We start from the raw sequence: 24,115 nt of genomic DNA on the forward strand, positions 1-24,115 counted from the left end.
AAGTGTTATGAAGAATGTTCTAATATATATATATATATATATATATGCAAACATGTGTCTGGTTTTAGGATTAGTAAATGGCAAAAGTACTATTGAAAAATTTAACTAATAAAATGGTTTTTGAAAATTGGAAGCGTTTCTTATTGTAATGCCATACATTAACATATACAGTATGACTCTACAACAACTATCTGAATCGCTTTCAGAATTTGAGCAAAATATAAAGGCGATTGCACTCGCTGCAATTTGCAAAATTATTATTCTGTCGGCGCATGCTATTATCCTTCTCTCCGCAACAGCACTTGTTAGTACACTTAGCATGAACAGCGTTAGCTTTTCTACTTGACCAATTGATAGCTCTTTCTTTCTCTTTAAAAATAGTTTTTCTGAATTTCAAAATTCATACAGTAAATACTGTCGCATCTGCTTAATCGCATAACGGATAAGCGAATACCCCGCTTATAAATAAAATATCCCGGAACCAAATATTTACCATGCCGTAGATGCAATGTTAAAAATCCCCACTTATTCAAATATTTCGTGGAACTAACAATATTTGTGTAAATGGGGCTGACAGTAGATTAAAATGTACTTTCGGAAAAATCTAATAATACGAATGGGGTCTGGTTGATTTGGGTAACTGTAGTTTTACTGTAATTTAGAAGTTTTTTGTTGTTCGAAATAAAGCATATTCTTGTATTAAACATTTTATGTAATGCGTATTTCTAATTACCAGTAAAGTTTCAAAGAATCAAAATAGAGAAGATGTTTCAAAATGACTCGTTTTCAATTTAATATTGAAAAATGCAAAGGTGGTATAGTTTTACAGTAAAACTTAGTTTATTGTATCTTTCATTTTATGGACATTACACTAAAAAATATTTAAGGGTGCTTAGTGTTCAGTCTCCATCTAAGTGATTTAAATATGGCCAGGGGAAGACTGGCCCGCGGGCCAATGTGCCCTCAAGCCTAAACACCTTTTTTTTAAAAAAAAATAAAGGTTTCTTTTAATTAATTAAAAAAAAACATTTAAGTGCAATTTCCTTTTTTTTTTTTTGCACTCACGAACCTGTGCGACTTCCCTTTTCTGTTTCTTTTCTTTTAACTCGTAAACCTGTGTACCATTGTTTTTTTTCCTTTCTTTCTCTTTCTCATCTTTTTGTTGCTTTTTTTTTGTTTACATCTTTTTTTTGCGCCCTTTGGAGGCCAAGGTTGACGCCCTCTTGCGGGATCCAGTCCGCCCCTGAATATGGTTTTTGAAAATGTCCGAAGATGTCGGCAGGACTACAAAACTTTTGACACCCTGAACATTCCCATTACCTGAACCTTCGTGGTTCAGGTAATGGCAAAATGAAAAAAAAAAAAATTTGACCATGAGAATAACTGGGCCAACTGTCAATATCTGATTTTTTTGCTAAATAAGCACCAGGGGTGCCCATCCCCCCCAAGCTCAATGGCGCAAATTCCCCCCCAAAAATTTTTCCGCTTTCGAATTGCGTTAAACATAAGTTTTTAGAGTGTGTAATTTCCAGTCAAATTCACGGGAAAGGGGGGGGGAGCGCTAACAAATACCATTTGAACTGAAATGTTGTTGGGTTGTTGACCCGCCCTGCCTTCCGTAATTTTAAATCGTGGACCTTGAGTAAACAAGTTTTTGCTACCCCTGAATTTTGCTACACCTTTATATATATATATATATATATATATATATATATATATATATATATATATATATATATATATATATATATATATATATATATATATATATATATATATATATATATATATATTTCAAACGTATGAATAATTACAGGGACAACTTTCTGGCTTGGCATGGAGTCATTACTAGGTGTATATAACATGAACCGTGAAACGGAAATTTATTGTCAATTAGATAGGGGGTCGGGGAGTTTTCTCCCCCGGAAAATTTTCGAAATTGTAATTTTAAAACCACAGTTCTACACGATCTCTGGTGATGTTAGGAGAATAAAAGGTTTGGTGGCCCCTTCCGGTAATTTTTCAGTATTGAAACTTAAAAAGCGCAATTGTAAATAGTCTACCATTGTGTTAAGGAGAGCTTTCCTTTGTTTTTAAAATGATAGTTCTAAAAACGCAGTTTTAGACTATCTGTGGTAATGTTAAGGAAAGAAGAGATCCTAGGGCTCGCCCCTGGAAAATTTTCAAAATTAAAATCCTAAAAACGTTATCTATGGTTGGGGGACAAGCAGTTTTCTGAAATTGAAGTTCTAAAATCTCAATTGTAGCCAACCTTTGTGACGTTAAGAAAAAGAGTTTTCGGAAAATCTCCCGGAATTTTCTCGATATTGAAGCCCTAAAAACCAAATTTAAGACGTCTTTTTAATAATGTTGGCGAGAGTGGGGAGGAAGGAGAGGGGTGCTTCACTTAAATTTCCGAACTTGTAGCAGTTGTGATATATCTTGATAATGTTAGTGGAAGGTGAATTTTGGTGCCATTCCCCCCGCATTTTTTTGAAATTGATATTCCAAAAACGCAATTCTAGGCTTGTCTTTGATTGTGTTAAGGAAAGAGGGGGAATCAGGGACTCTCTCCTATAAATTTTTCAAAATTGCATCACTAGAAACGCAGTTTTAGATGACTCTTGATGATAGAAAGGGTGTAATTCTGGCGTTTCAGTGGGGGTGCTCTCCTGGAAGTTTTCTAAAATTGAAGTCGCATAGCCAAAAAAGATGGATCTCACACACCATGACAAATATTTTTCGGAAATCCTCAAAAATGGGTACAGCTATTCTGCGCACATCGAAAATCATAACTCGAGAATTTTAAAGAATCAATTATCCTTCTATACATATCAGATATGGAAGAAAGTAAATATGATTTACGAAAAATAATTTAGACACCTTAAGAACAGACTGTTCTACTTCCATCAGCGAAAAATAACATCACTGAAAGTTTTAATAAAAATCATCTAATGATAAATTGAAACAATCAGTTTAAAAATGGTAGAGAAGATGGGAGTAAAGTGAAATGAGAGAAAAATTCTTGATAAGCTTAAGCTAGTTAATGAAGAAAATAGATTAATTGTCGATTGGAGGGACTTCAAAACTAGTTCTTAACGATTCTCAAGGTGCAAATGAATCAATCAAAGACTAGAGCATTCTGGTCAGAATTATTACAAACAATACAACATTTTTGACTTCCCTCCCTCTCACCACTGTCACATGTATTCATTATGCAGAATTGCGCTACTTCCAGAAAATTTATAAAATATTGAAAAGAAATCAAATCTTCTGATCCAGCTTTGAAATGGACACCAACTCCATGCCGTCTGTGATGCTCCTTTCATTGAAAAAGAGACACGGTCATTAAATTTTGGAAAGAGTACCAGGGCCGTCGCTATTTCAAATAACTGGTGGGGGGGGGAGGACGCTTTTGGCAGCCCCTTAATTTTTTCAAATGAATGTTCGAATGTGCAGAGAGAGAGAGAGAAGATTTGGCTCCTGGTTTAGCAGAGATAGTCATATTACTAGACTTTAGTACTAGTAATATAAATAATCATAAGGATAATATTCAATCAGAATTAGGGGGTGTTGGAGGGCTACCTTCTTGCATTATTTCGCAATTTGAAGACATAAAAAACGCAGTTTGAAACTATATTTCAAGTTTGGGAGGAAGGGGAGAGGAGTTCCAGGATAGCCTCTCCCGATAATTTTTCCAAATTTAAGTTAACAACGCAATCGTATGTTATGTTTAATTATGTTCAGAAGAGGGGGTCCAGGGGCTCTCCCTCGGGAATTTTCAAGACTTTTTATTTGAAAAACACAGCTTTAGACGATCTATGGCAGCGGTTCCCAACCTTTTTCTCTTTGCGAACCCCTTGGAACAGGCAAAAAAGTTCGCGAACCCCCTGATGTTGAAATTAGTAACATGTAAGAAACAATAAAAAACAGCATGTTTGTTTTCCATTTTTTGCAGCATTTGATTGCAATAAACAAAAATATAATTTTAAAATATCATTAAGTGCAAACATTAATAAAAAGTTAAAACTACATCTACAAGAAAAATTATAAACAAGAAGTTTTATAAACCAACTATTATTTTAAGCATACTTTAAATTGGGGAAAAAAGCCTTAATGCGATATTTGTGGCTGTTTGACGGAACAAAGAAACTGAAAGTTTGGTTCAATGTCTGACAGTTTGAGTCTTAAATCAGGCTCTGCATTCAATCTGCTTCGGTATTTATCTTTGAGATAAGTATAGGAGGAAAATCCTTTCTCGCACAGATATGTTGTACAAAATGGTAATAAAATTCGAATTGCTTTTTTGGACAAAACGGTATAGTCATTTCTTACACTGAGCCAGAAGTCAATTAACGAGAGCTCTTTAAAGGTAGTTTTCAATGAATTATCACAGGATAACTCGATGAGCATTTCCTTTTCAGGTAATGTCAGGGTGTTCTATAAGTATGGATTTCCTTCAAAAGGATTGCGTATCCAGTTGTTTGAGAGAGGGACGTTACGCCTATTAGGAAAATACTCGTCAAAAGTTAGTTCAAGATGTTGCAGATGTTCACATACATTTCTTTTAACGCTTTCATCAAGTTTCATTGAGTTTTCTGATAAAAAACTACTAAGAGAAGTGAAACAAGAAAACTCACCCATTTCCAGGCATTGGATCCAGAAATTCAATTTTTTTTACCATAGCTTCAATTTTATCATATACAACGAAAATATTAACAACTGCACCTTGCAAGGATAGATTTAATTCATTTAATTTTGAAAAGATGTCAGCTAAATATGCAAGTGGACAAGTGAAATGGATGATCAACAAAAAATGCTTGGACTTCTGACTTCAATTCAAATAAGCGTGTCAAAATTTTGCCACGGGAAAGCCATCTAACTTCTGTGTGAAGAAGTAAAGTAACATGAAGTCTTCTCAATTCCTCACAAAGCGCGTGAAATAGACGGCAGTTTGTGGCACGTGATTTTATGAAATTTACAATTTTTACCGCATCATTCAAAGTAGCGGATAATTCTGCGGGAATACGTTTACATGCTAATGCTTGTCTATGAATGCAGCAATGAGTCCATTCAATTTTCTCGTTGATCTTCTTTACTCGCACCACAAAGCCAACAAATTTTCCTGTCATTGATTTTGCACCATCCGAGCACACACCCACACACAAAGACTAATCTATTCCATTTTCTTCAAAGTAACTGTTGACCAGTTCGAAAATTGCTTCTCCAGTTGTGTTGGTTTTCGAAGGTTTTGCAAATAGTACATCTTCTTTAATTGTATCGTTAAAAATATACAAAACATAGACAAGTAATATTGCAGCGTTTGCTACATCAGTCGACTCATCAAGCTGGATCGCAAAATTATTCTCTTTAATTCTATTCACAAGTTCTTTCTCCACATTACTTGCCAAATCAGTAATTCTGCGTGATACTGTGTTGTTTGATAGCGGAACCAGGTCAATTTTTTTTGCTGACTTTTCTCCCAGCATACACTTAGCAATATCTTTAGCGCACGGTCCAATTAAATTTTCTGCAATTGTATGTGGCTGTCCAGATCTTGCAATTCTATAACTGACTCGATATGAAGCTTCAAGGGCCATTTTACTATCTTCGTTGGATTCTAACAGGAACGTAGAGACGCTACACTTTTTATTATATTCTAATTTTCTTTTAAAATATTCGATAGGTTTGTCCTTGTGTGTCGGATGTTTTGTTTCGAGGTGTTTTCTCAGAAGTGACGGTTTCAAACTGCTGTTCGCTAGAACTTCGTTGCAGAGAAGACTCTTCTCCAGTAAAATAAAAGCCCATTTGTAAATAGTCACTGTCATATTTTCGCTTTTTTCCTTTTTTCTCCCCTAGTTCACTTTTCTGTTTAGTCGGGGGAGGCGGCAGTTCATTACAGCTATCTATTTCAATATCCTGTGTTGATTCGAAAGTTACTGCTGATGTTGAGGGTTGATCGATTGACTGCTTGTCCGTTTGTCGCTCAACCAAACTACCAGTTTTCAACCATCGATCCATAACAGCAGAAAGTTATTAAATCATAAAAATTACCAACACGATTATAACTTCACAAAGCAAGTTCACGTAGCAAAACCAATTGCAAACAAAATCACTTGTTTTCAAGCATCTCTAAAGTATCTCTAAATACGTCTGTTAACAACTATTTCCCCAGAACTATGAGCATGCTGATGTTATATATTTTTGAAAACGAACAGATGGGTAAAATCCAGTAATAAATTTTAAGTTTGGAGCCTTTTGCTGTCATGTCTGCCATTCGATGACTGAATTCGACGGAAATTCCCGAGTTATATTTCAACCGGATTAGAAATAATACCCCTATGATGCATTGTTTGAGAATTCTTTATTTTTTTCGACATATGTATATTATGTATATTGTTTGATTGACTCCACGCGATGGCGTCTTTTTAAGGTCATCGCGATCCCCGCCACAGCTTAATACAACGTTTCTGCATGGCGCCTCGCAATAAAGGAAGGATATCTCTTTTTGTTGTCTATCGAAAAAAAAAAAGAGAAAATTTCTTTTTAACCAAGATTATAAAACCGCTGAAAGATTTTTTTTTTTTTTTTGAGCTTAATACAAGAGTCTGGCGCGTTTTCAAATTAAAAAAAAAATTTAGTAACTATGTGTGCAAATTGAATATTTTATAATTTTTTACCAAACTAGGAAAAATCCGCCATTGCACCGAAATTTTCGCGAACCCCTGGGGGTTCTCGAACCACCGGTTGGGAACCTCTGATCTATGGTAATGTTAAGGGAGTCAGAGACTCGGGGTCATCATTCTACAATTTTTTTTAATGCAAACTTCAAGCACGTAATTGTGAATTATTTCTGATTATGACACGTAAGGGAAATTTTGAAAATTGTAGATTGAAAAATGCAGTTTTAGACGATCTATGGTGATATTAAGGGGAGGAGAAATGCGACCCCCCCCCATCGAAATTTTTTGAAATTTTGAAGTCTTAAAAACTCGATTGTAGACTTTTTTGTTAAAATTTAGTGCACCGCCAGTTTCTTGAAATCAGAGCTTCGAAAACGTAATTTAAGCCAATCTTCGATGAAAGGAGGGGGGGGGGGGGGAAGAGTTTTGAATTGGCTCGCGACCAGAAATGTTTTGTAATTGAAGCAGTAAGAGCGAGATTTAAGACATTTTTCGATGATGTTGGCGAGAGAGAGAGAGAGAGAGAGAGAGGCATTCTCTCGAAAAACATCTCGATCCGTAGATACCGCAGTTTTAGAAGATTTTTGTTAATGTTAATGGGGGAGAGATTCGGGGTCCTCCCTTGGCAAATTTTCAAAATTGAAATTCAATTAAAGCAATCGTGGACGATTTATTAATACTGTTAGGAGGGTAGAGGTGTTTTGGTGATCTCTCCCCCGAAAAATTTTCTAAATTGTAGCCTTAACAATGAAATTTTTGAGGATGTTCGGTAATATTTGGAAGACGACAGTTTCGGGACAACTCAGGAAGCTTTCTTTAAATTAAAGTCCAAAAGACGAAATTAATTCGACTTTGAATGAGGATGAATGACTAATTGAGAGGTCGTTTCTCGGAGGTTACGTTGAGAGCACTCATGGTTTTTCAAAATTGCACTCCTACTCAGGTGTAGGCCATCTTTAATGACGTTAGGCTAAAGGATGGGGTATGAGAACATTTCTTCGGGATTTTTTCAAAACCTAAATTTTAAAAACTCACTTCCAGGCAGCTTTAGGGACGTAAAAAGAAGGGTTTGAAGTTCCCCACTCTTCCTTTCAGTTCGGCTACGTCCCTCCTATCTTCATTGTCAATTTTAGTTACTGATAAACATATTGTGGTAATATTTTCTTCCAATTTTCCTTCGCCAAACACGATTATTAGCTTGGATTTTCCATAATAAAACTTTCAATTTCCCCCCTAATGTTTTTGCTTTCTTGTAATACAAGCGTTTGCGGCCTTGGAAAAAGGATTTTTAACATTTTGAAAAGATGTTGTAAGTTTCTGCGATACCTTAGGTCTCTATTCCACTTCATTTCATTTTAAATATGCCACCTGCATCTCTTGATTAAGCTATGATTTACTTACGATTTTGACATTCAAAAATTTAGAACTTTTGGTGTGAGTATTCATTACAATACATTGAATCTCTCTTTGCATTTGACTGTTATTATTTTTTTCTCTGTATTTCAAATTTAGTTCGGCGACCCATACATTTTTCTCCACTTAGCAATGATTTTCAGGATAATATTTTCCCTCAAAAAAAAAAAAAAAACATATAGGAATGTTTCGGCGAATCTTATCCTATGAGCTGTTCTAATGAAGTTGTCCTATTTATTTATGTTTTTTTTTTTTTTTTTTTTTTTTTTACTGAAGAACCATGAACCATAGTTTTGTATAACCAGGGCCGCCGAGAGACAAGGCGTGCACCATGTTAGTTTTGTCGCCTTTCCTCCCTCCATTATGCTAATTTTACTCTATGCACAATACTTTAATTTGAGTCGAGCCCATAGTTTCCGACTAGGCAGACATACCCATTCTGCGGTCTAGTGAAGAGTGTACTGTATTGAATACTTTCTTTTGGTTAATAAAAATGTTTGAAGCGTACATTTCGGCGACTCTTAATAAAAGAGAATCATAGGTATCCCAAATTGTATTTTAAGATTACATTTTCTATTCAAATTTTACAGAAAAAAATACTTTTTGTCTCTATTATTTCAATTGTTCATTTATAATTACTATTTTAATTTTTTAAAACAACAAAGGATTTCACTTTCTCTTCGTTCGTTTTCAACGCTAAAATGAAATTGGCGGCCCCACTTCTGAAAAACTAAGGGGTGTAGCACCCCCCCCCCCCCCCGCCTTTTGGCGACGGCCCTGAAGAGTACGTAAAAAAAGTATTATTAATGTATTTATTTCTTGTTGAATAAGTTTAAATATTTTTTCTTTCCAAAGTTTAAAAATTTCATGTCCTAAAGAAAAAAAAAGTTCTGGAAAAAAAAAATCCCCCCCAAAAATTTTGATGGCGCAGCTTGCGCCATAATCCCTCCCTGTGGGCACCCCTGATAAGCACTGTAGGATGCTGGTACATATTCAAGATACTTTCAATCCAGGGCTCGTCTCCTAACTTGCATCTATGGATATACAGCGAAAAAAGTTTAACATGATATATGGTTAACACGCAATGATATAATAGTCCGGAAAAAGTATTGTGCAATTTAATTCAATTTTTTAAACAAAAAAAAAAAAAAATTTAATCCCTTCAGTTTCATGTTCATTTTTTTTACCGTATTTAAAAATAAAATTTTTCAAGTTAAAATTTTTTATAGTCAAGTTACAACGATTCTCAACCAGTGGTCCGGCAGACCAGTACTGGTTAGCAGGAAAAATCATGACCAGTCCTCAAACACTTTTTCTTCATTCACGTTTTAAAAAAAAATTCCTGTTAAGTTTCCTTTCTTTATTTATTTATTCATTTATTTTTATTTCTCTGCAACAATTTTTTTAAAAAACTTTGCTGTCAATACAATCTTTTACGGAGTTTTATTGTTCCCTGAGTCGGAAGTTTTTTTTTCCTAAAATAAATCCATAAATAGAGGAAAAACCACAGCCTCAAAAAAAAAAGAAAGTGTCGCATGTTTTTAATATAGTCTGCGAATATAAGTTTTTTTATATATTTTTCAAAGAAATTTAAATGGTCTGTAAACTTTTTTCAACAGCTTTTGCCAGTCTGCGGGTCACAAAAGGTTGAGAAGCCCTAGTCTAAAACACTCAAATGCTTTTTAAGTCACGGAAATGTGTAATACAGTAAACCTTCATTAATCCAGACAACTGATGCCTTCTCTCATTTTTCTTTGAGTTTCTACATCGACTTAAGAAAAATAAAAGACAAATACAGTTTAACCCCGATTTAACAATTGTCAAGGGACTGACATTCAATGCAGGCAAACCCAAACCAGTGAAATGTATCCTTAAATTCAGAAAATCATTAAATCAGGTATAGTTAAATCGAAGTTATACTGTAGATTTTTACCCTCTGACAAAAGCTCCGGCTTGCTCCCCCTAGATCTGGCAGTTCTTCAAGTATTTTAGGTGTGTAGTCAAGAGGGCATGATGTTCTCCAACTCTTTAATTTCCCAAACCAGTGTTCATTGAACATACCACTGATTCATCTGTAAGCATTATCCCCCACCTTTTTTTTTTCAGGACTACACCAATTAAATGCTGTAACAAAAATCAGAATATGATTTTTTGGAAATTTCATCAAAAGTTTTGTTTTGCACAAATATTAATTTCTTTATTGATGCGTTAAATGTGAATAGTAAGATATATTACTCAAAAAAATCAACTTTTTCTAAAAATGCTAGTCTGGTCTACTTTAATAAAAGTTAGAACAGGTAATGATACCCCCTTCCCCAATATGGTTGAACACGCAGTGCCCGATCAACCGAAAATGATGCTCAAGCTCTGGTAAAAAGTGGTGTTCCCCATCCATGAGAAAATCCGTATATTTTCAAAGAAGCTGTTGTATACTAGAAAAGCATTGGAGCATTCACACTAAATGGTAATCAAATTCAAAAAATGCCATTTTCATCCTACTTGTGCAATCTGCAATATGTGTTGTACACGTATCCTGGTACAAATTGAGAACTCATTGTTTCTTGCTATCTTGTATGCATACGTTAACAAAAGCTTAACATGTAAAATTAGTACTAAGTAATATTCAGCTAGCAGTCCACTTTTCTATCAGTACCTTTGTAGAGATTTTTAAAGATATATCCTTTTTTGTGTTTTTTGGCAAATTTAGAGAACATTCAGAAGAGATAACCATTTAAAATTAAAAAATGGAAATTAAAAGTACTATTCTGTAATACAGCTGGAACTATCATATTTTGTTAACATGGAATAAATGCAGCTGCTTTACTTTAAAGAAAGAACTTATTCAGTTGAAGTTTTGAAGTTGAAGTATATTGTAATATTTGATGAAACTCTTGTTCAGAAGAAAAGAAACAGAATATCCTGTTAATATGTACAAGGAATAGAATTTAAAAAGAATCAGTGTTGACATATGAAATTTCCATTTAGCTTGAAGCAAATAAAACTGAATTTTTGTTATTAAAACCAACACACTGAAAATACAATATCAAAAGAATCTTAAATGCAAATCTAAAGTTGCAAATTTTAGGTTGACAAAAATATCAACTGTAACAGCATATTAGGGTCAACAATCATGCATTAAATATGATAACGAAGCTTTCAATCATTGTTTCAAGCTAAATACAAAAATTTACCATTATTTCAACTTTAAATTCTACCCTACATATGCATCATTCGAGCGGAAAAATAAATTTATTTTCTATCCCCACGTTTAAGGACCGCTGTACGAATGAATTTCTAGCTTCAACATGCAATGTAAATGTGTTCTTCTAAAAGAACAGACAAAATAAAAGAGTTGATTCCGCCAAACATTCAGTGGATCAGGTTGTCAGTAGTTAAAAAAATTAAAATGATTTAGAATTTTAGACTAAAATGCACTTTTTTCTATTTTGTTCTAATGCTCTCAGTCTGCGCGGCAGTCAACAAAATGTAAATAAGAGTATAGTCCGGTCAATTTAGACAATGGAAATAACAAAAATTCCGGGAAAGCTAAATTTTTGTAGAGACCTTGGGTTTAGCATTAAAAATAAAGTGCCAAAAGTCCCCGTTGATCCCATGTGCGCTAAAAAAGTTATTTGGGGTCAAAGGTCAAAATTTTAGGTTTTTTGGATTTTTCTCAAAAACGGTAAGTTTTATCGAAAAGTACCTCAGACCAAAGATGTAGATCTCAAAATTCTCTATAAAAATGATCCTCATGATTTTTTCTCCAAGACCAAACCATTTCTCAGATATTGCGTACTCTCAAAAGACAGTCAGTCATTTACAGAATCCCCTCTACTCGCATGTCCTTGAATAACATCTGGCTATTCTAGTCCGTGTGACATCGTTCACATACCCAGGGGTTCCCAACCCACTAATGGTTAAGGTTCACCCCCTCATCATCGCAGAGATACCCCCAAAAGCAAGCCTCCCCCCCCAAATGAAAAAACCCCTCAAAACCATCTCCCTAAAAATTTTGATGTCGCATTCTGGGCCATGACCCCTCCAAGGTGGACACCCCTGACGTACCTGTTTCTTTTTGATTTAAACGTGCAGTTCGAGTGAATAAACGTATTTATTACAAGCTTCTACTGTTGTTTGTGCTGATCAATATTAAAGAAAAATGTCACAATTTTGCTTTATTTGCAATAAACTTTGGACTGAAGGTGAAACCGTTGTGCTTTGCAGTCGTGGAATGCCAACTTTAATAGATGCAAGTGTCGGGAGAAGTTATAAGAATGCTGATTATTTAAGAAGTCAAAAGTTCGTTACAAGTCGCGTCGATTGCAGAAAATCATACACCCGGAAAAGTTCAATCTCTGCAGCAACGTGAGGATGAACAGGCCAGTACTTCAAAAGTAAGTCCTCCTCGTACTGTAGCGCGATTAAGTGAACTTGAATCCAGCTTTTGTTTTTAAAAACACTGCTTATTTTGTGGCTGTGAAGTGGATGAGGAGGCTGAGAAGAAGAAAGCGCAGAATTATCGCAGAAAAATCCATAAAGCATTGACTAAATCATACTCAAAATAAAACGTGCAAGGGCAGCTTTTGACACACCTCAGAACGATCTTTAGCTAATTGTAAAAGGGATTCTTTGAATGCAAGTGTAGAAAATTTATGAATTTTTCTGCGATAATTCTGCGTTTTGTTCTCAGCCTCTACATCCGCTTTCTCGCCACAAAATAAGCAGTGTTTTTTACAACAAAAGCTGGATTCAGATTCACTTAATCCCGCTCTAGTACGAGTGGACTTACTTTTGAAGTACTGGACATGTTCATCATGGTGGATTGAAGAAAATCAAAATCTGATAAACGCTAAGTAATAGCCCGGAAAAGTTGCCTTTTGTAGAGATATTTGGTTATGCAAAAGGATTTTGACCGCAAAAATATCTTGAGGTGTCGCTCACGCCTTGAAGTTGACCATAAATACTTAAAAGCTGGAAAAAGTTACAATAATTTCATCAAATATCAAAATTTGATAAATTTGATGTTATCGCTCTTAAGAGCAGACTTTTTGTGTAGATTACACATTACATAAGATCATTTTAATAATAAACTGTATTTTAAAGTCCCACACATGTGTTGAATCTTGAATTTGAAAAAAAAAAAAAGTCAGAATTGAATAACATAGTGTTGCTCCGTACTTAGAGAAAAAATATTAGAAGTTTGCTTTCATATTAATTAATTCTTACATAGATACGGAAAAATAAGTAATAAAAGCATTTCTTATCTAGTAAAAAAAAATGTTAATTCTCCACTTAGCCCATAACTTTGGCTCAAAATGTCAAATTTACCTATGATAAAAAACAAAGGTTAAGTATAAAAATTAAAAAAAAAAAAAAAGCTTGCAACAGCCCACATAAGTCACCCTTTGAAACAAAAGACGTTAAGAAATTTTAATGGGTTTTGAGCCCTCAAACTGTAACCACATTGATTACAATAAAACATAAGTTTTGCGTGCGAGTTGAACTATAACACTTCTCATAATTTTCATTCTTGATTGCAATTGTGGCTTGATGGTATTGTGGCTTAATATTTCTAGATTCTAATCGGACTCGAATAAATCCATCCCTTTTGATTAGACAACAAACTGTACCTGACACTTTCTCTTATTTTACCTATCGTCTCACTGCTTTAGTATGACATGTGAGGTTTTGAAAACCATACTACTCAGTAGGTACATCATCAAACAATTTCTTTCAAAGTTTTATCGGAAATCCCCTTTTTGAAAGAGGGAGCTGCAGAGTTTTACCAGTTCTGCTTATCGATGAGCTCCATAGTAGTCTCTCAGCTTCAAAATTGAAATCTGGAATTATAAATGTTCATTGTCCATCTTCGAACTGGTCGTCGTAATCCGTCTCAAAACAAGTTCTCTGATGATGGTCATCATCAATGCCTATTGTTATATTTTTTAGATTCTCAAAGTAACCAATTTGCAGAACGAGAGCTGATGATTGAAAGATAGTACGATGGCAAGTTTGAAGAATTCGATTGTACAGCGAAAATTTACAATTCCAGATTTCAACTTGAGTTCTTTGATAAGCAGAAGTGGGAAAACTCGAATCATCTTCTTAAAAAAGGAATATCAGATAAAATTTAAAAGCAATGGTGCTTGAGGGCATAACTACTAAATTATATGACTTCCAATACCTCACGTTATACTAAAGCAGTGAGATGATGCTCAAAATTAGATGAAGAAGCGTCAACCAAGGTTTGTTGTCCAACCAAGAGAGATAGATTACTTAGAGTCATATTAGAATCCAGAAATCTTACCCACAATGTATCACTAAGGCCAAACATTGTCAGGAGTCAAGATAATAATGCGACTCACCAGCCAAACTATGTTTTATTGTATGAAATGTGGTTACAATTTGAGAGCTCAAAAAACATTTAAAGGGGGGCTGTTTTCAGGGGTATTTTTCTCAGTTTTTGGAGGGGCTGTTGCTTTTGAAGGGGGGGGGGGGGGGGCTCCGCGATATTGAGGGGTGCTCCCATGCCCTTAGTGGGTTGGGCATCAGTGGGTATGTGAACGACGCCACACGGACTAGAATAGCCAGATGTTATTCAAGGCCATGCGAGTAGAGGGGATTCTGTAAATGACTGGCTGTCTTTTGAGAGTACCCAATATCTGGGAAATAGTTTGGTTTTTGGAGAAAAATCATGCGGACAATTTTTATAGAGAATTTTGAGATCTACAACTTTGGTCTGAGATACTTTTCGATAAAACTTACCGTTTTCGAGAAAAATCCAAAAAAACCTAAAGTTTTGACCTTTGACCCCAAATAAATTTTTTAGCGCACATGGGATCGATGGGGACTTTTGGCATTTTATTTGTAATGCTAAACCCAAGGTCTCTACAAAAATTTAGCTTTCCCGGAATTTTTGTTATTTGATCACTATTTTTATGTCTAAATTGACCGGGCTATTCGGAACTCCAGCGCTCGAATACGCTACCTTGCGGTGATTTACAAAACTGCCGATGGAACTAAAACATTGCCACGTTTTAGTTCCATGTGTGTCTGTTGACGTAAACACAGGCAGTTTGTTCTGAGTATTTATTAACGCAATCGATGTGTCTTAGTTTGCTTTCAGCTACAGAAATTAATTCGTCCCCTAAGAGTATTCTCGAGCTTCTCAAAATAATGTTAGTTTTCCTTATTTCTTTCAAAAAAGTATGGTGGACGCGTAAACAAGAAAACTCTGGATTAACAAAATTGGATAACGTTATACCAGGTAAAATTTTTTATTGTTTTGTATGAATTTGTAAGAATATGAGTTTTTTTTAATCTTAAATTAATTTAACTAATCATATTTTACAGCAGCATTTAGTTGGAATGGACAGTATGCAAAATATTTTCTTGGATTTATTATCGTAGAACAAAATGAAAAATGTTTAACCTAGAAAGAATTTACTTTATTCCTTTTATTCTCAGCTGAAAGGTTTCGCCAAATTTGTTTAGGGTTATAATTTTGGTATTGTGCGAGCAAAGTAGCCTTGGCGAGATTTCGCGTTTTTAGTTAAACCATTTTTAATTTTTATCATGAGTGGAATAAAATGGTAGTAAGATTACAGAATTCGATAAGTGAAAAGAAATAATGGTCAATCAACTGAAAAGAAATAATGGTCAATCAACTGAAAAGAAAACTACCACCATATATTCGTGAGAATTTTGTTGATGATTTGAATAACATGACACAATTAAATCGTAACTCAGAAATTAGAAAAATCGAAACAGAAAATTTTTAAATGAACCGATTCGGGAATTCGAGAGAAATAACTCAGCTACAAATGGAAAAAAAAAAATAAGCGCTAGCCAAGCAAGGCAAAGAAGTATCATCTTCTTTCGATAATAATTTGTAATGTCATATTGAATTTTCTAGCATTAATTGTTGTTCTTGTCAGGCCACAATTATTATTTAGTTTTATCAAGAATTGATAAATATCGAATTCAACATCATGGAAATAGCTGCTTAGAACTACGAACTACGTAGTTTGCATTAATCTTTGACGTTTAGTAATGCTTCTTGAATTCTCATTTCTTTCTACGTGGGCCAGAATATCCACAAGACTTTGAAAATTAATTTAAAAAGAATAAAGCGAAAAAATCATACGTACGAACAAAAATCACAACACCTTTAGCATTTTCTTCGTTACCATGTGCGTTTGTTTTAGTTTTCAATTCCGCCATTAGACAGTGACTTCAGTGCCCCCTACAGTTCGTTGGAGTTGCGAATAGTTTCGCGGCTTATTTGTGCAAAGACAGTATTCGACCGGTCACGTGACGAATTCGCCCGGCGAAAAAGCGCGGTCGCTCTGGTCGCGACCGAAATGACCACGATCGGAGTTTGTAAACACGAGTGGGTTTCGTTCGGAGTCCCCGAAGGGAGTTTATAAACACTCCTGGTCTCGATCGGTCGCTCGGTCGCGACCGGTCTTGAGTTTAGAAACGCGCCCACAGTACACATAGCGTTTACATGTTAGAGCGCTATGTTGGTCTCGCTATAAGCGCCATCTACTTTCGAAATTCCTTGCCCCCTGTCCCCGTTTTCGAGGGAAAATAACAGGCTCTTCAAGCAACAGCAGATCCCCGTAGGCTACGGCAGGGTAAGCCGATTTCTGCAAGAAGAAGAATATTTTTTCACCAATTCATTAACCAATCACAACAGTTGGATCATCGGAGGCAAAGCCGAAGCAATATTGTAGTGTAAACAACTCTCTGTTTTTAAGTTTCAGCAAAGAAATATCCTTAAGTTTTACTAAATTGACGAACGCTTTTGCGGATAGAAAAATGAGGCATGTGCGTTTTGTGGCTAGAACCGTCCTGGTAAAAAATGGTAATGTTGACGGCGCAGTTAGTGTTTTAAACAGGATATTGAGTTCTGAAGGTGTATTTGCCCATTTTCGGCGTCGAATGTACTATGAGAAACCTTGTCAGACACGGAGACGTGTGAACATAGAAATATGTAAAGCCATATATAGTGAAGACATGACAAATAAAATAACTTTTACTATGCGAAAAAACAGAGAAGAAGCATGGCCTGGCTGTTAGCCGCGAATTTTCAGTACGTATATAACTTGTGTCCGTACGTATCTCCCCCCCCCCTCTTATTTTTTTACCTTTTGTATGAACAAAATATTAGTTGTTTTCAAACTTTTTGAACTCAGTCATCATTTTTATGCTGCTAAATCAAACTGTTAGCCGAAATTTGAAAATATTAGTCATATTTCCAAAGTTTTAGCCAAAGACCAATTTTAATGAATCAGAGAACAAAGTATAATTGTAGAATATACATTCATTTATACTCATGTTTTAAAGGTGCAGCATACTAAAAAGAGACTTGCTTGTCTGCCAAGCAAGTCTTTTTCTCCAAGTTTTTTTGCAAGTTGTTTATCTTCCCAAGCAGAATTGTTAACAATCTTATGACATAATTTTGAGGGATGAGGGGTATTTTTGAGGATTGATATGTTGCATTCGATGTTAGATGTTTTATAATACAATCTACGCTCGTTATAACAACCCCTGTTGTACAAACGAAATCGGTCGTTATAATGTACTGCATGTTATTTAACAATTTTTTTTAAATGCAGAAATAGATTTTAAAATTGTGCTTAGTCTCAAAAGATAATCAAGAAATTAACAAAGCAATAAAATAGTTTCATTAAAAAAATTATTTTGATAGCTTCTTTCTCGTTTTAAATTTTATGCTGAAATACTTGTACTATCCATAAATTACTCATTTAACTTAAAAATAGTACGTTTAACAAAAAAATGCATTGCAAATCAGTTTTTTGAAAAATTTGATAGATTTTAAAGTTTTCCTATTTTTTTTATTTGAGATGTTTTTCAAGTATATCTTCTCTTACTACATTGTACTATAGAAGTTTTACACTTTCTTGACCAAAAAGTATAACTCCTAATTTCCACTCCTTGTGTGCAGTTTTCATCATTATTTTTCTTTCATTCTACCAACCTGTAATTAATTTCAATTGAAATATTTTAAATTTAAAAACATAAAATGCTTAAATATTAGTTTTCGGATACTTAGCCCTTGGGATGACGAAAAAAAGAAGAGAAACTTAATTTTAGACGTTATATTGGAATGAACTGTTCAGTTTGAACTCTGTAATGGACCTTAAAATAACATTGCATCTATAGAATAAGGAACGGGACTTCCAGCATTGGATGCTATAACGGAAGGGTCGCAGTAATAGGGGGTCGTTCTTAAAGAGCGTTGGCTGTAGAACCAAAAATATTGTAAAGAAATTCGTATCTTTTCAGTTATTACATTATATCTTTATTCTCTCTCTCTCTCTCTCTTAATTAGTTATTGCAAGATCTATATCTAAAGAGTTTGCTATTTAGTTGTCTTTTAGAAAAGTTAACAATATTTTTTACTCATTGCACTTAAAAAGAATACTGATTATTTCTAGTTTTCCCCAAATATAAACATGAGTTTTTTTTTTTGTAATTTTCCTCTAAAAAACCCATGTTAATGTCCCCCTCTCTAAATAAATTGTTGTTTTTAAAAAACTAAAATACGTACTTTGTATATGCATTTCAAATTTCTATAAATATTTATAATCTTTGAATATAATTTGAGTTTTGAATATAATTTGTGCAATTCTTTTATGGAAGTGAAATTTGAAATTCTTTCGATTAGAAGTATAATAACTTAACCTGGCAGCATTGTGAAGGTTATGCAGATCCTAATCAAAGCATTACGATGCTGCCAGGTTAAGGTTGTCCCAGCTATAGAACAATGATTTATTATGCATTGAATTTCCTTTTCTCTTCTCTACTTGCTTTTTTGGTTTTCCTTTTTCATGTGAGCATGTTATTAACTTTGAAAATGTTTACAAATTTCTCTTTTCATTAATTATTAAATAGCTAACTTTCAGTTTTTGCATTTATTCAAGGTGGAAATTCAAAAAATGTTACAAAATGATTCTAATTAATTTACATTAATGTTTGATACATACGTTTTTCATTTCTTTGCATTAATTTATTTGGAATGTCAGTACAGTAGAACCTCCATTGTCCGATCTAATTGGGACCACTAGTGCTTGGGATGTTGGAAATCTCAGTTAATAGAAACTTTGTATAAAAACCTGTCAGGATCTCAGACTTTCAAAAAGTATTAATTAAAATGCAATAGAATATTTTTAAAAGATAAAAATGGATCACGTATCTAAAAAGCAATGTTTTACAGTTGAAAAACTAAAATAGAATACAGCTAAAAGTAAGTTTAAAATAACAGAATTTTTTAAAAAATACCAAGCACTTTTCATAATGCACTCAAAAGGACAAAATAACTTTTCTGGGTCAGAAAGGGCAATTTAAGAATTCCTGTAGTTTTCGAAAATTCCAAGAAGATGACACCACAAACCAAGAAAAGTGGCTCAAGACATTAAGAGAATTTCTTATTATTATCTAGCTATCAATCATAACTTTGAGTGTCGAAACATGCATATTTTTCTTATTGGTAAAGTTTGGTTTGAAATGAGTAGAACCACACTTTTCTTCGTTTGTGGTGTCATTTTCTTGGAATTTTCGAAAACTACAGGAATTCTTAAATTGTCCTTTCTGACCCAGAAAGGTTATTTTGTCCTTTTGAGTACATTTTGAAAAGTGCTTGGTATTTTTAAAAAACTCTTGTTATTTTATTCTTTTTAGTGTAAATGTATTTCAGAAATAGAATAATTTTACTCTCATGAAACTTCACCTTATTTTTTCATTTAAATGCTCGGTACTAAAGGGCAAAAACCTATATACATGTCTAAAACTTTAAGCTATCGGCACTAAAATTTAATCCTTTTTCCTCTCTAGGATTTATGCTTGCTAATCGCATGCTTGTTTCAGAGAAGCCTTGATTCAAAATTTTCATTATGATTGCTTTTAACATTACTGTTGCAAGGCAACAAAATTTGTAACAATGGGTTTTATAGTTAAACATTTAATAGGGAAATTACATGAAATTTGCTCTTTTCCGTCCTAACTGAAATAATAATTTTATTTTAGAGTTTTAATTTTTCAGCGCTAAGTTGTACCTTAAGAGTAAGCGAATCATTTAGTGAAATCCTGAAGTCTATAAGTGGTCTAGTTGCAGAGATATAAGAGAAACCAGGCCTCAGATTTCTCCGTGATAATCAGGTCAAGTATAATAAAAGTGCTTAAAAATATTTATTTATTTATTAATTTTTTACAATGCCAAGTTAAATATTGAAAGATGCGTTTAAAGAAACAAACTTGTAGAAAATTTTCTCATTTTCAAATGTAAAACTCTTCATTTAATAATAAATTGAAAGTTTTTTTTTTTAATAGACTTAGTTATCGGCTCGGTTAACAGAAACCTCGGTAATCGAAGCTCGGTTAATCAAAGTTCTACTGTAATTAGTTATCATTATTATAAACTTTTCTTTGGCAGTTCAAAAATCTTCTTGATTAACGGAATTTAGTTCAGTATTAAAATATTTTTTAGAGTTAATTGTGCAGGAATATACAAGTATTGAGAGTACACTTTCAAAAATTCACATTTTTACGGATTTTTTGAGAAATAAGAGACCAATTGATCTGTAACTTTTGTCACATAAAAAGTATGCTTCTAGAGCAGGAATTAGTAAATGGTGGGAGCAAGTCCAAACTAGAGAAAGTAACCCGATTTCTTCCAATGTCTTGCTTTAAAATATATCACGTGACTACAGATCAATGATTCGTGAATGAAAGTCTTCATCCCCTCCATTTTATCTCATCTCAATGGTACGCTCCAGCTGTCATTTTCAATGAAAATTAAATCACCCATGCATTTAGGGGACCAAAAATAAATTGAGAAAATGAAACAAGGTTTTTGATTACGCTTTATCGTAAATAAATGGGGATAAGCTTTAAATTTCAGAAATAAGTGAACTTACTATGTAGGATTAATTTTTATATTTAAAGAAAGTAGGATTCACAAAGATATCAGCATTTCTTTCAAAAATACAAATTTTATTTGAAGGTTTTCGGCTTATAACAGGGCAAGTTTAACCGTGATCCCTAACCAAACTTCCCAAATATTTGACAGCATACAAGAGAAACATAATACTAAAGTTTGAAATTGAAATATTAAAAATTTGATGAAACATGATTGTTTAAAGCAATTACGTTTTCACTGCACATGCGTGAAAGATAGCAATTTATAGCCTTTACAGTTTAAAACCCAGTTAGATTCCCCAACTCCTAGTTAACTTCCAGTTCAATGTCCTAAAATTTTAGAAAGATATCAGGGATCTAATGAGCTGACTTTCAATAATTCCGGAATAGGCGACATATCGTAAGGGGTTGTTTGTAAATTTGCAACACTTGACTGCAATCATTCAATGTGGTTAATGATAAAAAGATTATTTGTGAACAAACCCTCGCAATTTCTTGCCTATCCAAGAGTTATTGAAATTTGGCTCCTCAGATCTCTGATATATTTTTTAAAGTTTTAAGATATTAAATTGAAATTTTATAATAAATTGAGCGATGTACCTACTTGGTCTTAAATTATGATGGTTATGAATCAACAGCTTACCATGATTGTAAAATAAGGAAAATTTTTAGTGCTAAATCAGGGAATTAACAGGGAATTTTTTTTCCAGGATTTTGTTATTTCCTGGTTATTATCCTATTTTCATATTATTTCCTGTGGCCCCCATTGAGAAACCCTGCCCTAAAGGACTTCACCCGGAATGATTTTGAAGCTTGAGGTTTTTTTTTTACTGATGTTTTTTGGTTTCAGGTTAAGTGATCAAACTTAAAAGTAATTAAAGACCTGTTTTTTTTTTCAGGTGAAGTTTCGAGAAAGTTCTGATTTTAAGATGTGAATTGGCAGCTTTTTACAACATTGGATTTTGTGAAGAGGGCACGTAGCGTTAATTTATGCCTGAATCGACCCCTAATAGTGTTGTACATAAAAAAGATTCAATGTTTCAAAACATCAAACATGTTTTACCATTCAGTTTCAAGAAAGCAATATAGCTATTCTTTCTTCTAAGGAGAGCATTTTTTCAAATACATTAGTGTTAATGCTTTCACGGAGATGGATCATCATTTTTGAGACACCCTGCACTATGTGGTCTTTACTCAGTAGGAGTGGCCCACACAGGAATTTTTCAAAGGGCGGGTCCAGGGTCGAACAATGACCATTCTCATAGCGTACGTCAACACACATCCGAACATATTCTTTTGATTTTATCGATATACTCCGGAATAAGAAACATTAAAAAAAATATTGAACAGCTTCTGAGCATTAGTTAGTAAAATTAACTTATTAATGGCAAATAATTAATTAAAATACTAGAAAGCACAAGAATATGTATTTACTCTTCTCATAACTTAAAATAAAAACAGCGAAGGTAAACCATCCTTATAGTACATTTTATGTTCAGATAGTTTGATTTTGCAGGGGAAGAATGAGAGAAAATCAATTTTATTTTTTCATTTACTAAATCAGCACTTATTGTTACGTTTGCTTGGAATTTTTTTACAAACTACACACATAGGATTATAGTTTATCAAAACCACTCAAGGGCGATGGGAGGGAGTTTGGACCCCCTGGACTGTCCTGTTGTATGCGCTACTTTCTTTCCTAGTGCTTGCATTTTCAGATCAGTGTGCCACAGACATGCTAATTATATTTTTTACTTTCTTCAGGTGCTGTGCTGGATGGCTGTGGAAAACAATTAAGTCTGAAGAAGACATGGTAGTTTACGTTAAATCTTGTTGGAGCATTATTTAAAAGCTTGAATGGTCTTAAGTTTGAATAAAAGTCTGAATGTCAAAGAGAAAAATAATCTTAATGTTGTAATGTTTAAGTTCTTTTGAATGTATTAGAAGAAATTATTAAAAAATAAATAGTTTATTTACTCTTTAAGATTCTTATTCTTGAATTATCTACTGTGTTAGCCAAGATTATCCATAACAAATTGCAAAATAATTTCAGATGTTAGTTTCATTGTGCTAAATATTGTTTTCATCAAAAGATATGTAATTTTATATAAAAAACAAATGTCTAAAATACATTTTTATGTGTGAATTTCATTTTTCAGTGATGATTTTGCTTACTTTACCCCACAAAAGTCCTATCAGCCTTTTAGACTAATTTTATTTTTCAAAATCTTCAGAAAGAGGAAATACAACCTGATAAAATAAAGGCTCAATTTTTATCAATAGTGTTTCAAATTTTTGAATAGGCATGGTGAAATGACAAGCATGCAAGTCTTCCAGCTAAAATGGTAACAGGGTTGAAAATATTGTTCAAAATAAAACTATCAATATCAATGTGGTTGAATCATATACAGTCAGGCCCGTTTATAGGGAATTTACAGCTATAACATAGCAGCTTCAATTCCCATCCATGTTTTACTATGTATTATATAACTTTTTATAGCTAAATCTATCACGAAATTAATTTTAAAACATGTAAAAGATCATAATGAGATTGTAAAAAGCAGATAAAATTTTCCAGGCATATTTTTGTGTGTGTCTCTTTGAAATAGTTACAAAATGTGAATTGTGGAGATTAAAAAGTTTGTTTTGTTTAGAGGAACAAAAAGTCTGTTTTAAAAAAGAGACAGGAATATTTTTTTGGAAATCCAAAAGCAGTGAAGGGTCATCTGACATTATATTCTTGTAAGACAATATTTTGCAACTTTAAAGGTTTATTTTTCTACGGATTTTACAAGTAATTCTACAACACGGCAGATTTTTAGAACGCCATCTTTTTTTGGAGTTCTGACAAAAATTTACATTTTTTTCAGGTTTCTCACCAGATTGCGTATAAACCCGGCAAATGAGTTTTTTGATTTGATGGTAATTTTTCATTTAAGCTTGCTTTATCATAGACTGTACGAAAATAATGCAATACATTTTAATAAGCAAGTACTACAAAATTTTTAAAAATTAATAAATAATCTTTTTAAATCAAGCCTTTCCTCACCAAAAGAAAAGGCAGCGTTTTTGTG

General features: G+C 33.5%; 1 protein-coding gene across 1 annotated transcript in view; it reads left to right on the forward strand.

The window, feature by feature from the left end:
• LOC129219951 (dermonecrotic toxin StSicTox-betaIB1i-like) overlaps positions 1-23,947 on the forward strand; it is a 27,869-nt gene extending 3,922 nt beyond the window's left edge. The window contains exon 2 of the mRNA XM_054854267.1: positions 23,924-23,947. Coding sequence (XP_054710242.1) covers positions 23,924-23,947 — 24 coding nt within the window. The remainder of the gene's footprint in view (positions 1-23,923) is intronic.
• Positions 23,948-24,115: the final 168 nt, after the last annotated feature.

Source organism: Uloborus diversus, chromosome 4 (genome assembly GCF_026930045.1).
Source record: "Uloborus diversus isolate 005 chromosome 4, Udiv.v.3.1, whole genome shotgun sequence".
Lineage (NCBI taxonomy): Eukaryota > Metazoa > Arthropoda > Arachnida > Araneae > Uloboridae > Uloborus > Uloborus diversus.